Source organism: Cavia porcellus, unplaced genomic scaffold (genome assembly GCF_034190915.1).
Source record: "Cavia porcellus strain 051 isolate PalLab524CR breed Dunkin Hartley unplaced genomic scaffold, mCavPor4.1 scaffold_33, whole genome shotgun sequence".
Lineage (NCBI taxonomy): Eukaryota > Metazoa > Chordata > Mammalia > Rodentia > Caviidae > Cavia > Cavia porcellus.
The window spans coordinates 36,019,406-36,033,738 of NW_026947516.1; the positions used below are offsets into that span (position 1 = coordinate 36,019,406).

The 14,333-nt window shown below is 31.3% G+C and overlaps 1 protein-coding gene across 15 annotated transcripts in view; it reads right to left on the reverse strand.

Annotated features, from left to right (window-relative positions):
* Dmd (dystrophin) overlaps positions 1-14,333 on the reverse strand; it is a 2,110,831-nt gene that overhangs the window by 1,375,896 nt on the left and 720,602 nt on the right. For all 15 annotated transcript variants that reach the window (XM_063242792.1, XM_063242803.1, XM_063242804.1 and 12 more), the window contains one exon: positions 2,072-2,247. In XM_063242792.1, the coding sequence (XP_063098862.1) occupies positions 2,072-2,247 (176 nt within the window). The remainder of the gene's footprint in view (positions 1-2,071; positions 2,248-14,333) is intronic.

Sequence of the window (14,333 nt, forward strand, 5' to 3'; positions counted from 1 at the left end):
TTTATGAGAAAATATTGTATAAAGTACAATATAATGAACAAATACTCTGAAGAAAAAGAGACACTAAGATACCCAGTGCTAATTCCATAGCATTATGATATAAAAGCTAGCAATATTATTATTCTCTGTCCAGAGTGATATTAGTCTGTTTTCTTTTGTTTAATTTCAGCATACCTAAAGATATGGACAGCTATTTTGAAGAACAAGAAAAAAATATAGCAGCCATTTTTGACTTCCCTATTGTCTGGTCTTGAAGATGTAAAATGCCTTCATCATCCTGTTCTGATCAGTTTAGTACTATATTGTTTGTTACGTATTCACTGTGTGTGAAGATATGGACACCTATTTGGAAGAAAACAAGAGGCAATATGATAGACAGTGAAGATCTCCGATGGTCTTGCTTTGAAATCTGTGTTTCTCAAATTGTTTTCTTATGATCTGTTTTGTTCTGTTTAATTTTACCCTCTTTAAAATAAAAAAGAACATTACTATTTGTGCCACTACTTGTTTTTTTAACCATCAGTGAAAGCTCAAATTTCAACCATCATCACTGGTAGAGTATGTGGAACTTGCAGCAAAGAAACGAATGCTAACAGAGTTCTGAAACCATTTGACTAAACAAACGGTTTGTGTGGCAGGTCAATCAGTGAATTTTTCAGGCTTTGTAGGTCACATACAACTTCTTTTATAGCTCTTTGAATCATGCCTTTGCAATGTGAAAAAAAAATCTTATATAATACATAATTGAATAAGCACAGCCATGTTCTGCTGGATCCTTAGTTGCAGGCACTGGGATTTGAATTTCACATGATTTTCATATCATAAAATATTCTTTTGCTTGTTTTTTTTTTTGTTGTTTGTTTGTTTGTTTGTTTGGTTGGGTTTTTTTTGGTACCAGGGATTGAATTCATGACCTTAAGCTTGCCAAGCAGGTGCTTACACTACTGAGCTAAATCCCCGGCCCCTTTTTTTACTTGTTTTCAAACAGTTAAAACTATAAAACCAATTCTTAGGTCATGAGCCACACAAAAAACTGGCAGCAGGCTGGATTTGGCCTATAGGCCTTGGTTTGTTAATCTTTGAAGTTGAGTATTTGCCCTATCCAATGGGACCAGGAAGAAAATTTCTGGTTATATAGTTCTGAATTATCCAAGTAATTCATAAAGTATGAATTAATGAAGAGATCCCAAATAATATATTCCAGTAATTTTTCTGGATATTTCTTTTCCTTTGCTAAGAACATCTGACACATTAATTTTAGGGACATGTTCTTCCCAAACCTTGGAATATGCAAATTCTAATGTCAACTGTTCCATGCATTCCTGACCATATGCTGCTTAGAAACATGTAGCATATTTCAACATTCTTTCTTAATCTTAGAGTTGCAAATAATTGGAAATGGAAATTATACCTTTTTACGATTTTCATACTAGTTTTTATTTATACAATTTATTGTCATCATTTTAATGTATTGATTGATTTACATAACATTTAACTTATCTACAACTTCTAATTGAAAATACCCACAAAAAGATCATTTAAGAATTCTAACATCTTCAATATAAGACTTTATAAATATCAAAGAACAGGAAATCTGTTCTGTAATTACTCCTGATTTAGGATGTGCAGATTGAGACATTATGTTCTCCTAAACTAGCAGAATGGATCTTGTCTGTTAGAGGTACACTGCTTCATGAAAATGCACTTTCTATTACTGGAATAAAGACATTTAATGCAAAACTAGAGACTGAAAAAGCAGGCCCTTTATAAAAATAAAGAAGACACTTTCAAGATTAAAATAGGCCTATTGCAGTTCATGACTTCTTGTTTCTTCTTTCAAATGGAAACCAGCATTACTATTAAATATTCAGGTGTCACTTGGATTATGATTTTTGGGATAAAATTTAAAACTTGTTACATTTTTTTCTCCTTAAATGAACTGACATAACAAATATAAAGGGTATTTGGAAATATTGTTTTAGTAAAAGCACCATCATCAAAATGATTGTAAGTTTTCTTAGTTAACAATGAATCTTCATTTGTGAACAAAGTATGAATAAGATGCTCTCACCTTTTCCTAATTTCAGAATCCACAATAATTTGCCTCTTCTTTTGTGGAGGTGGGGGTGGAAGTTCCTCTTGGGCATGCTTTATCAGGATTTGTTCCCTTGTGGTCACCATAGTTACCGTTTCCATTACAGTTGTCTGTGTTAGTGATGGCTGAGTGGTGGTGACAGTCTGTGAAATCTGTGAGAAGTATTGAAACAGAGGTCAGACATTGCTCAAAAGACTTTAGTAAAGACTGCTTGGAGTGGTGAAGGAAAATAATGAGAAACTGTTCCTGCTTCTTGGTAGATTGACCTTCAGATCAAAATAGCACCTTATTGAACCCAAATCAAATTGTTTTATCTGACTTAAGTTATGTTGACTGAAACAGAAAAACTCAAAACCAGAAATAAACTCAGTGCCTCTTCAATTTATTGGTTAAACTATAGGAAATAAAAGGACAAAGGTGAAAAACTCAGAGCACTATTCTGATATTTAATTAAACACGCTGTTTCAAGTGTTTACAGTGTTACTAAAGCTTTTACTAAAGTCTCTGAAATAATTCCATTACCTGGTGCACTTTACATATTAATAGTTTAATACTTTTAAATAGAAAATAACACTTAAATGAAAGCAAGTCATGGCACTGAAAAATAAAATAAATATATTGATTTAAAATATTTTGTAGACTGCATTTTATAATTATGATTATTTTTATATTATATTTTAAAATAAAAATCATTTGAATTTGATCAAAACATACCTTTTAAATACCTTTAAAATTATAATAAAATGGAAAAAAAGTGCCTATTAGTCAAAAATCTTTATTCTTTATTCTCAGTGCTACTCAAACTTTAAGAAACTTTTGTTTTACATTAATAAACACGTTTAGATATTCAGTTTCCAAATTAATTATCAGAGACTTTCAGTTTATAATCCCACTTTCAGTTCAGAGACTCTTTTGGGAGGTATAGAGCACCAGTCTTTGGAATTAAGCAGCATTTGAAACAAGTTTAAGTAGTCATCTTCTTACTACACAGGCATCAGTTCTCTGTCTCACACCATTCTTTTCCTTTATAAAGTAAACTTTCTGGTGTTAATCACTACTTTCTGGTAGTTCATCCTGTTTAAAAGATATATTGTCAAGACGCACACACTCACACACACAAGACTGCACTGGATTGGGTTTTATATGTCAGTCAGAGGCAAGTATTTGGCTGCGGTCAAAACTAATTTACTGATTTTCCTGAACTTCCTAATAGATAGTGGGAAGGGTGTGTAGGAACCTACATGCCTCTCACATGATTTCTTGACTGAGGACCCTTGTATAAAGCTGCAGGATTTTCTTATTTTAGCTTTCAAGTTGGCAATTAACAGTTTCCCACGGCATGTTATGTAACAACTGCTTTAAAGCGTATGTTTTAAAAACACTAGCCACATTTTTTACATTTCCAGATCCAAGGGACTTCCATTTTGATAGCTCGCTTAGGTTACCAATAAAAGAAACCTAAAAGACATCAAATTTATACATGAGCACAGCACAGGTTTTCTCTTCTCTAAGAACTTAATAGGATTCATTATTTAGAAACCAATCACTGAACCCCCAAACATTCAAACAATACAATCCAAAGACATCATATCACGGCAAAGTCTAAAAGCAAGAGTTTCTTTTAAAAATGCTTAAAATATAAACTAAACCTACACATAACTGTATGTAACACAAAATGACTACTACATGAACAGATGAAGTTTACATGGAGTCAAAAGTTAAATACAGTTTAAGTTAGGATTCCAAGAGCATTCTTTTGTGATAGATTTTGTCAATGAGCAAACCATTTTATGTACAGTGACTGTAGAAGATAATAATATTTGGAATAGGAAAATATTTTTTAAAATGTAGGCACCAGAATGCAGAAATATTATGAAAATATGAAGCTATTTGTTATGGTTTAGTTTTAAAATGTTTCCCAGTGTCCAAGGTGATTCGATCACTGGGAAGTGCTATACTCACTAAACTAAGGATTTCCTCCCCTAATGAGTTCAGTGACTGCATTTGCAGTTAGGAGGTGAGGCCTTTTTGAGAGGAGTTAGTGGTTGTGTCAACTGGAAGAGAATATTCTTATCCCTTGCTCCTCCGTTCTCTCTATACTTCCTGGCTGCCATGTGATGAATGGTTCTTCTCTGCACATGTCCATCCATGATACCATTTTTGCCTTGCAGCCAATGGACCAGCGACTAAAACTAGGTTAAAAGAAACCTTTCCTTTAAATTGTGGATGTCAAGTCCTAGCAATGGGAAAGTGACTAAACACTATTGCTTTTACATGATACGTAATATTATGGAACATGTCTGTTGCTGAATATCTAGCTATGTGAATAATATGTGCAGTGTTAACACTTTCTTCTTGATAAATATAAAATTGGATGTTCTCACCAATAACAAAGGGAAATGTCAACATAAATGTACTATGAAATTGTGTTTAAGGATATAGAAAATCATATAGTAATAAACAACAATTTCAATTAATAGTAAGAGAATTACAATTGTTTTACACTGCCGTACTACAATATTATAATTGAAAACACTACTTCATTTCCTTTGTGGTAGAGAAATACAAAAATACCCATACATTGTCTCACGAAGTCCATTACTCATAACAAATTAATGATTACTCTCATAACCTATTTTTTATTATCAGAATATAAAACAATTGGTCAAATAATAAATTTCTCCATGGCTTTTACTAATGGAATTTAAATGTTTAACTATGTATTAGAAACATTCATAAAATGGAAGTCACTGAACATAATTTCCTGCTTATAACAGTATTACAAGATTTATTATTCCCCTGCAACTCACATCTTCCCTTAACATGACAGCAAACATTCCCATCAGGAAAGATATATATATATATATATATTTCTGTGGAGGGTGCTGCATCTCGCTATGTAGTTTAGGCTGGCTTGAACTTACTTAATAGTCCAGGCTGTCCCGGAACTCACAATTACCTTCATGTTTCCAAGGTGTTGGGATCACAGGTATTCAGCATCATACTTAGCCATCAGTAAAAAATATTAACTGACAGAAAATGGCCTTTTTGTGACTTACTCCAGTTAGAATTAGTTTTGAGTCTTGGATCAACACAAAACTCTATATTGTTTCTACATGACAGCTTTAAGATGTGAAGCCTGATCATCATGAGTCTAATAAAACTCTTCCAAGCTGTATAATACCAGTTATTTGCTAGACTAGTTATAATATGATTGGTACTCCAAACCAGAGTCCTGTCAGGTGACACCATATTCAATTGAAGCAATATGAAATTGTATAAGATATTCAGCAATTGAATGAAAATGTTTCCCTTATATTCAATACAGCATAAATTGAACATGTATTCTTTATAGGACATTCAAGATATGTTAACCATTAGAAAATTTAGAATAGACAAGTTGATAATCATGAAAATAAGTTTGAAATAAAATGGATGTCACATGACAAAATGTAGTAACATGTACCAAACATGGTGTAATCAATAAATTTTCTTTTGAAATTTTACAAAAAGCAGATCTGCTTCTTCTATGGCCATCTTAACATTTTATTTTGTAGTTGAAGGTTGAATATTATATTTATTCCTGTTCATAGGGTCATTTATAACAGCAAAATATTGAAAGCAACCTAAAGCCACTATGTTTTGCTTTAAATGATTTATGGTACATGAAGGTCATAAAGTATACATATTTCTAAGTTTTAATGTCTTTGGAAAGTGTTAATATTTTATGCTAGGTAAATAATGAAAGATATAAACATTGGTCACTATTTTTAAAGCAAAAATACAGATAATTTCCATTCTGCATTATATATTTCTGTATTTGTCTAATTTCCAAATTTTTACTACAAATATTCCCTAAAAATATTGTTTTGTAGGCAAAGAAAAATTATAAAACATTTTTGAACTGTATAATTCCTGTCTCAAGAGTGTCAAAGTTATGATTCTGTCTTCTAAATATATTAGAAATTGAGTAACTGTAAATCTAGTAAGAAAATGCAGACTAGATCAGTCACAATTTAAAGTGTACACTTGGAGCTATATTTAATAAACTTTTAAGTCACCAAATATACTTATCCAGTCATTTTTTCCACTTTGACTATATGTGTATTTTAAATGACTTTTAAATACTCTCAGAAAAATAAGATTTTATAAATGTAATTCCCTTAATCTGTCAGTTAATCGATTCACTACAAAATGGAAATTAATTTAGAAATCTATATGTTTGGATCTGGGAACTAGTCTCTCATCGCATGATTAAAATCAAGCTGGACATGGAGACACACGCCTGGAAATCCAGCACTTCAGTGGCTAAGGCAAAAGGATTCAAAACTAGAGTTCAGTCTGGGGAACTTAGTGACTTAGGGAGAATCTGTGTCAAAATAAAAAAAAAAAAAAAAAGAAAAAGCTGGGGTTGTAGCTCAGTAATGAGTCCTTTTTTCCTCTTTTATTGTGCAAAAAATAAAAATGAAAATACTTTAAATCTTACATAATTAAAAAAAGAAAAAGAATACTAGAAGCAGATGAGCAGAGGTCTTGAAGACAGTCTCCAGAATCTTCAAACACCAAATCCATTTGTACACACAGTGATATTTTGAACTAGATGATTACTGTTTCAGAGCTTTGATTTCTCTCTTAATACATAAAATAGGAAACAGTGCTTATCTCAAAAGGTGTTGCCAGCCAAGGTAGCTTCACTGATGTTGAATTTATACAGACACCCAGGGTCACAGTTTAGAAGAACTCTGTGGTTGTTCTCATGATCTAGTTTCTGAATGCAAGTTCTATGTGTTAATTTTCCATTGGGACCATAAATTACATTGATAGTCCTGGTCTCAAAAATTAAAAGATACATGGTGGTGCATGCCTCTAATTTCCGCACTTAGGAGGCTGAGGCAGGAGGATCACCATGAGTTTTAGAACAGCTTGGACTACATAGTGAAGTCAAGTCCAGATTCACCCACATAGTGAGATTCTGTCTGAAAAAAATTAAAACATGCAATATATGAATACAATAAGTGTTCTCTATTGATGAATATTAATATTATCTATCACATTTGATGAATATTCAGGGAAATTTTAGTAATTTTGTAATAGTGAAATTTTTTACACATAGGTTACATAATTTGCAAAGTTTCATTTTTGTATTGTGAAAAAGACTGAAAGAGCACTTCCCCAATCTCCCGAATATTCTAAACGTGTCAGTACCTTGCATTAAGGTTGTGTCATGGTTGTGCGAAAAAATCCAACTAAAGTACTCTCATGCAATGAAGTCTTAATCTCTTCTGTTTGTTTAAAAATACACATTTTGACATGGAATTACATGCACATTTAAGGCAACTGTAAAAATACGAGAGTCTTCCTTTTCACCACTCTCTCCCATTTCTCAGGGATACTTGGTTACATTTTCCACCTATTCTTAAATTTTAAATTCTCTTTATTAATACTGTTAATCTTTAATTTTTGCCTCATATTCTTAATTTCATCTTTTATTCTTTCATTTAATTATTTGAATATTATTTTCTAATTTATCTATGATGTTTATTTCTTGCAGAGTGAAATATATAATTTGACTAAAGAAATTTACTCAATAAATCAAATTATAGAACTTTAGTAGCCTAATCTAAAATAATAATTATTATTAAAATCATGATACTTGCAATTATGACTGTCAATTATGCAGTACTTTGCATGTTCTAAGTGTTATGCTGAGTGTTCTAGAGTCACAATATTAATTAATAGTTTGAATACAAACCAATATACAATGAAGACTTATTGTGGGGCACTTGTTATTACCCTACAATGGCTCAGAGAAGTAATAATTTTGTTTTCATTACATAGATAAAGGGTAACTTGCTCATGCAGATAGCAGAACAGAAGTATAAATCCAAGTCTCACTGCTCCTTTATGCAACTCATAGTAGCTATGTTTATTCCTGCACTTGCTCAGATTTCTGACTAGTGATTTTCCTTTACATGATATAATTTTGGATGTGTTCATATACATATACAAAATCAAAAGATTGAAAATAGAAACAAATGAGTTATTATAAACTTTGTAAAGAAAGATTAATATTAATTGCTTTTGACTCATGAAAAACAATGATGAAATATATGCAAAACAAATCAAATGAACTATACCTGATTATAAATACATACACAGTAAACACATATATACACATATAAAAGCATAAATCAGGTTAATAAGCATGGGCCAAATTTTTTCATCATTCACACACATGTGAATGATCATTAATGTTTAATGAATATGAGTGGATTGTACTTGAATAGTTTAAAACACACTGCATAATCATAGCAAATGGTTTAGCTGGTAACTGGCTGGTGGACTTAAAACTCATTCTACAGTCACAAGGCACAGGAATCTGGTATAAGATTAATATGTTTAAGGAAGAGAAAAGATCTATAAGCTGAGCTCTTGGAGAAAACTTTGATGAAAAGTCAAGTATTCATACAAGAGTCTGAGTTATTAAACACAAATTAATTATAAAATGTTTGATCTCATGAAAGAGTACAGAGCAACTACCATATCTAGTGTAACATACAAAAGTACTAAAGTTAGTCAAAGTAGATTTGTAGATGAAGTTTAACATTAACTACACTCCTTATTTGATAATGATAATACAGCAATGAATTTTCAGGAATAGCTACTGATATTGCGATCAGGAGAACTCGGTCACTTAGAGGACATAGAAAAATGATTGTTTTTTTTTTAACAGAAAATATATGATAATTAAGCAATTCATGATGTAAAAATACCTCTTCGATTTCATGTATTTTGTTTCTCACTTCAAATTATCTTTAGTTTAAAATGTATCAAAAAGTATGATGAAAACATCACAAAGTTTCCTCTCACAGTTCTGCGTGCTAGAAATTTGAAATAAAGATGTCAGCAGTGCTATGAAACTGAGAAAAGTACAAGTTAGCATCTAGATTCATGTGAAATACAGAATTTGAATAACAGGATTAACTGCACCTGAAAAATCTGAAAAGAAGTGCAATTCAGTTTTTCTGATCCATCTGACCTTCATCTATACGCTCCCTATCATAGATGTGATTAAATATATTTTGTAATAGAGATAAATGCTATCCGGCCTATGAGTAGGAAAAACAATTTTTATTTTGTTTTTATGTGTTATTTCCTTTATTATCAGTAGATGCTAAATATTTTGTTTTTGTGGTATTTTGATTGCATATTTATTATGACAAAAATAAATTCAGCAGTTACTGTCTTTTAAATTGGAAGAGAATTTGGTTTTCATCATTATCTTCCACTGTCTCTGTGGCTGATATAGTAAGTAAAGTTGAAATTTTGCACACTTCAGAGGTTTAAACAAAATTTTAAGCAAAGATAAATATATCATAGATTTTAAGGACTAGAAGACACTCTAGAGATTTGTCTAACCTAAGTTTTCCATATTTATATATAATAAGTGAGAGACTCGAAGTGTTAGCTCTGCCTTAATCTATTAAATTTTGAGTGACTACAATGTTTTATACAGCTGTAGGTAATAAATTTACAGCATGAAGCCTATTGGACTGATATACATGGGCCATTGCAAACATCTATTTTAGTTGGAGATAGCAAAATGACAGTTATTTTTCAAAGTAATTGGATCTATAACTTCACATTTTTCTAATAAATCTGTAACCTGAGAAGTTAACTAAAAGCTGCTCTAAATTCAAGGTACTTAATCTGTGAGATTAAATAAAATCAAATCCTAATTTTCTTTTAATTCGTTTTTATTAAAGCACTTATTTTTAATTGGCAGCTGGCTTATTAGGCTTGGAGAGCTTTCAGGAACCAATGAAAATGGTTGTCAAGTGAAAGGCTTTAGGGAATTTTTAATTAAAATTACTGGCAAAGAAGAAGACAAGCAAAACTATTGTAAATATAAATATATTGATAGTTTTACAAATGCTTTGAGAATGGGTACAACTGAAGTGTGGATATACAATATTTTACAAAGCTTACAAATAATGATTTTTAATTAATGAGAATCGATTCAGAAAAGAAAGTCAAATGAATACATTTTTATCATTGTTTGCATCTTTCTGTTAGCATTTTGGGTATATAATGAAAATCAGTGGCTCTTCAATCATATCCATTCCTGCTTTACTTATTTGTGTTTCTGCCAAGATTATTAAATCAGCAGAATGTTAATATATACATATATATATATGTATATATTATGTATATATATATATATATATATATATACACATATATATAGTGTGTGTGTGTGTGCATACACATGTGTATGAATATCTGATAATAATTTTCTCCCTTTGGGTACCATAAAGCCACAGACATACACAGCATGAACTGCAAATGTTGTATTTTTTTAACTGTCATGTTGAAGAAGAGAGGAAGTGTTTTTTTGGCAACTGAATATGTTTTTATTGGTATATGTATGAAATACATGACATTTGTATTTATTTGGGAGGATTGATAAATCCATATAACACATTTTTATCATTCTGCTTCCCTTTTGCTTCTCCCACGTTTATTCCCTTTTCCTTTCACCTACTCCAAAAAGCCTGAATTTATTTTATGCATTAACTCAATTATCATTGGCTTATCAAGATGAGAGAAACCATGAAATATTTAACTTTCTGACTTAATGCACTTAACATAATGGTCTCAGTTCCATCAATTGTCCTACAAATGACTGGAATTCATCCACATTAAAATTACATTGTGTATAAAAACCACATTTTCTTTATGAATTTGTCTGTTAATGGCTGTCTAGAATATTACAAGAACTCAGCTATGGCAGTCATGTTTCTCTAAACAAAGGTGTGTATATATTATAGAACACTGTCTTTCCTTCTTCAGGACTATATGCAGAAGACATATATCTATGTTGGTTAAATGAAATTTTTAGTTTTGCACTTTTAGGTATCTTCATCCTGATTTCTACTGGACTTGTGCTAATTTATATTCCTACCAACAATATAGAAGAGTTCCTTTTCCTTATATCCCTTATAATAATTTTATGTATGTTTTTGATAACAGCCATTCTGACTGGAAAATAACAGAACCTCAGAGTTGACTAGCATTTTCCTTATGGCTAAAAACCCCATTTTTTCATGTACTTACTGATCATTTGCACTTCTTTTAAGAGTTTCTATTCAGTTCATTTGTCACTTTTTGAATGTGTTGTTTGATTGGAGGAGATTTTTTTAAAAGATCTGTGTAGATTTCAAATATAAGTCCAAGAAGAGGAGAATTCTGAGTATATTAGTCTTATTTGTAGATATGTGTGGCCATATTTGTGAATATTGCAAAAATATTCAGTAGCAATACAGCAATAGTGACAAAATAGGGTTAAGACTTTTGAACTTATATGAATTATGGAGTTTTCTTTATTATGTGGATAAAGAGATTTTTATCTCTAAATATTTGATGCCCAAATTTTAATATAAATTACCACAATAAATCATAAAGCATATGAACTACACACTTCTTCTAGTTTATAAGTGTTCAGTAAAATGTGTAAAATAATTCTTAAATCACTTAAATTATGTAATATTTTCCTGAATTAACTGTAATCACAGTTCATAATTATAATTAAGATAAGACTATATTCATCAGGGTCATGGCATTTAGAAAAAATATAAAACTGTGTAAATTCAGCAAGCATATTTATAACTAATTGGGGGACATAACACATTAGTTGAGGGTGTTTTTTTTTGTGTGTGTGTGTGTGTGTATGAGAGAGAGAGAGAGAGAGAGAGAGAGAGAGAGAGAGAGAGAGAGAGAGAGAGAGAGAGAGAGATGGGGTCTCTAAATGTAGTTCAGGCTGGCCTTGGGCTGACACTGTAGCCCAGGCTAGCCTCGAACTTTTAATGAACCACCTTCCTAAGGCTCCTGAGAGCTGTGATTACAGGAGTGTGCCTGGCTAATCAGTTGAGTTATTACAGAATTCAATTCAGGAATTTCATTTATCCTCTTTTCAAATTAACCATTACCATAACCTGAGCTATTAGAAGTCCAACATTTAGAAACAGAAATTATTTCTTTTTTCTTAGACTGGCTTCTCATCAACTTTAATGTCCTCAGCTTGTGCCCAGATATTATTAAAACCAAACTTGACTTTTAAATACAAGAGTAAGCAGACTTCACAGTTGATATTTTTTTTCATGTTTGATCTCTTGCCATGTAACTGTTTTATAAGGTCAAAATCACTCTAAACTCTGACCTGAATGGCAGCCAAAGTCCTACGCATACAATGTACTTTACATGAGCACAATGAGATGCCCTGTCACTTCAGTCACAATTCTAATATCTTGCCTTACAATAATGAGCTGTATCTAGTATTGGATTTGTGCTCATTCTTTATAACCATTTAAAAGGCTGATTAAAACAGCTGAGAATAAAGCATTAATGAGACTGAATCTTCCCCACAAGTATGAGGGAAAAAATACAAGTGATTATTTTCAAAGTCATAACCTTATCGTCAACATTCTTGCAATGTTTATATAATGTTGACCAAGTTCAATTTGACATTCATTAAAAAAAAAAAACAATTGTTTTTTACATCTAAGCTATTGTTTCTTGGTTCCTTCTCTTTATCTCTTAATTCCTCTTTCCCTGGGTAGCTCCATTTCTATCTTTCTAGGAGAAGAATGATGCTCAATAAAGATTTGGACTGGCCCACAGCAGCACATTTTTGGGAAAGCCAATGAGGTAAAACAGAGATGTGAGTTTACAAAAGGCTCAGGCTTAGTGGTCTAGAAAAGAACCAGCCTAAGGTCAGTCCATTTTTCTATTCCTGTTGTGGTATAGGAGTTTATAACTGTTTGAAAACAAAAATAAAAAGATATCTTGGTGAACCACAACTAGCCCTGCAGACTCACTAAGCAATATTGCTTATACATCAAGAGCACTATTCTTTCTCCTTGAAATGTTTTTATGTCTATGGCTTTATTTTATTGTCATCACATTCTAGTGAGGAAGTAGAACAAGCACCATTTTATAAAAGCTAGTATTGTATTACAGAATAAGAGGTCAAATAAATTTTTTAGTTGGTGGTCTCATAATGTTAGGTTACTAAAAATAAGAGTTCTAACACTTTATCAAAAACTATAATTATCAAGTCATTCCTTACAGTTTGATGAGACAATCTTCATTGAAAAGTTGTGTCATCCTAAATAAATGAGTATATACACTTAAAATCCGTCTTCTTAAGAAGGTATCTGTTTTCCCATTTCAGATAGCATTCTGATGAAACAGAATGCTATGTTGGTCTCCATTGTTTTTTTTTAAACTAGTGTCTGTAAAAATATATTTTGCAGTGTGTATCAAAGACTTAGTAAAGGTGCAGATTCCTGGGTCTTTCCAAGGACCTGCTGAAAATGACATTTTCACAGCAAAGAGCCTAGAATTTGCATTTTAATCAGGTGTTCATGTGATTATCAAGCCAACTGAAGCCTGAGAATCACCACATACAATGCAAGTGAAGCATAACATGAACAACAGTTAACAAATACACTTCCATAAATATGTCACTTAAAAGGAATGCATTTCAAAACAAGTTAATAAAATAATGTCAGTAGTTCGTTACATGATTTCTAACCATGCTATTGCAGTGTGTGCAAGCAATGTAGTATATTCTCCAATGATATTGTTGAATTAAAAAGTTTCAAATCTATGAATACCTTAAAAGTTTATAACAATAATAGTTCAAGGTCAAAGTATCATGGAAAGATCACAGAGAAAACAAGAAAAATCCTGATCTGTTTGTAAAATCAGTACTTAATACATTAACTGATCAAATATATTTAATGGAAAACAAATGAAGTTTTTATTATCACTTAATATCTATGATAAATGGCCACAATGTATACTCACGTTTATTCAAATTATAAATGTAGGTGTTTTTTATAAAGAAGATTGAACTGTGACTGAAATTCACATATGTTGGCTGATTATATTTTCTTAAAATGTGTTTCTGGAAGCCATACCTCAAATCTCCTTTATTATTTAATAAACATTTTTCAGTGCTAATTAGCAGATGACAAGACTCAACAAAAATTAAAACAAATTGCATCTACCTATCTCATAATAAAGGAAATATTTGCCTAATAGCTACTAAATTGCTTAGTAGAAGTATATGCATGGAAATAGTTGTACATTGTAATCAGTTATGAAAAGCCCTTATAGTCCAAAACAATGTAGCAGAATATGCTAAATACTTCCACGTATAATGTGAATAACT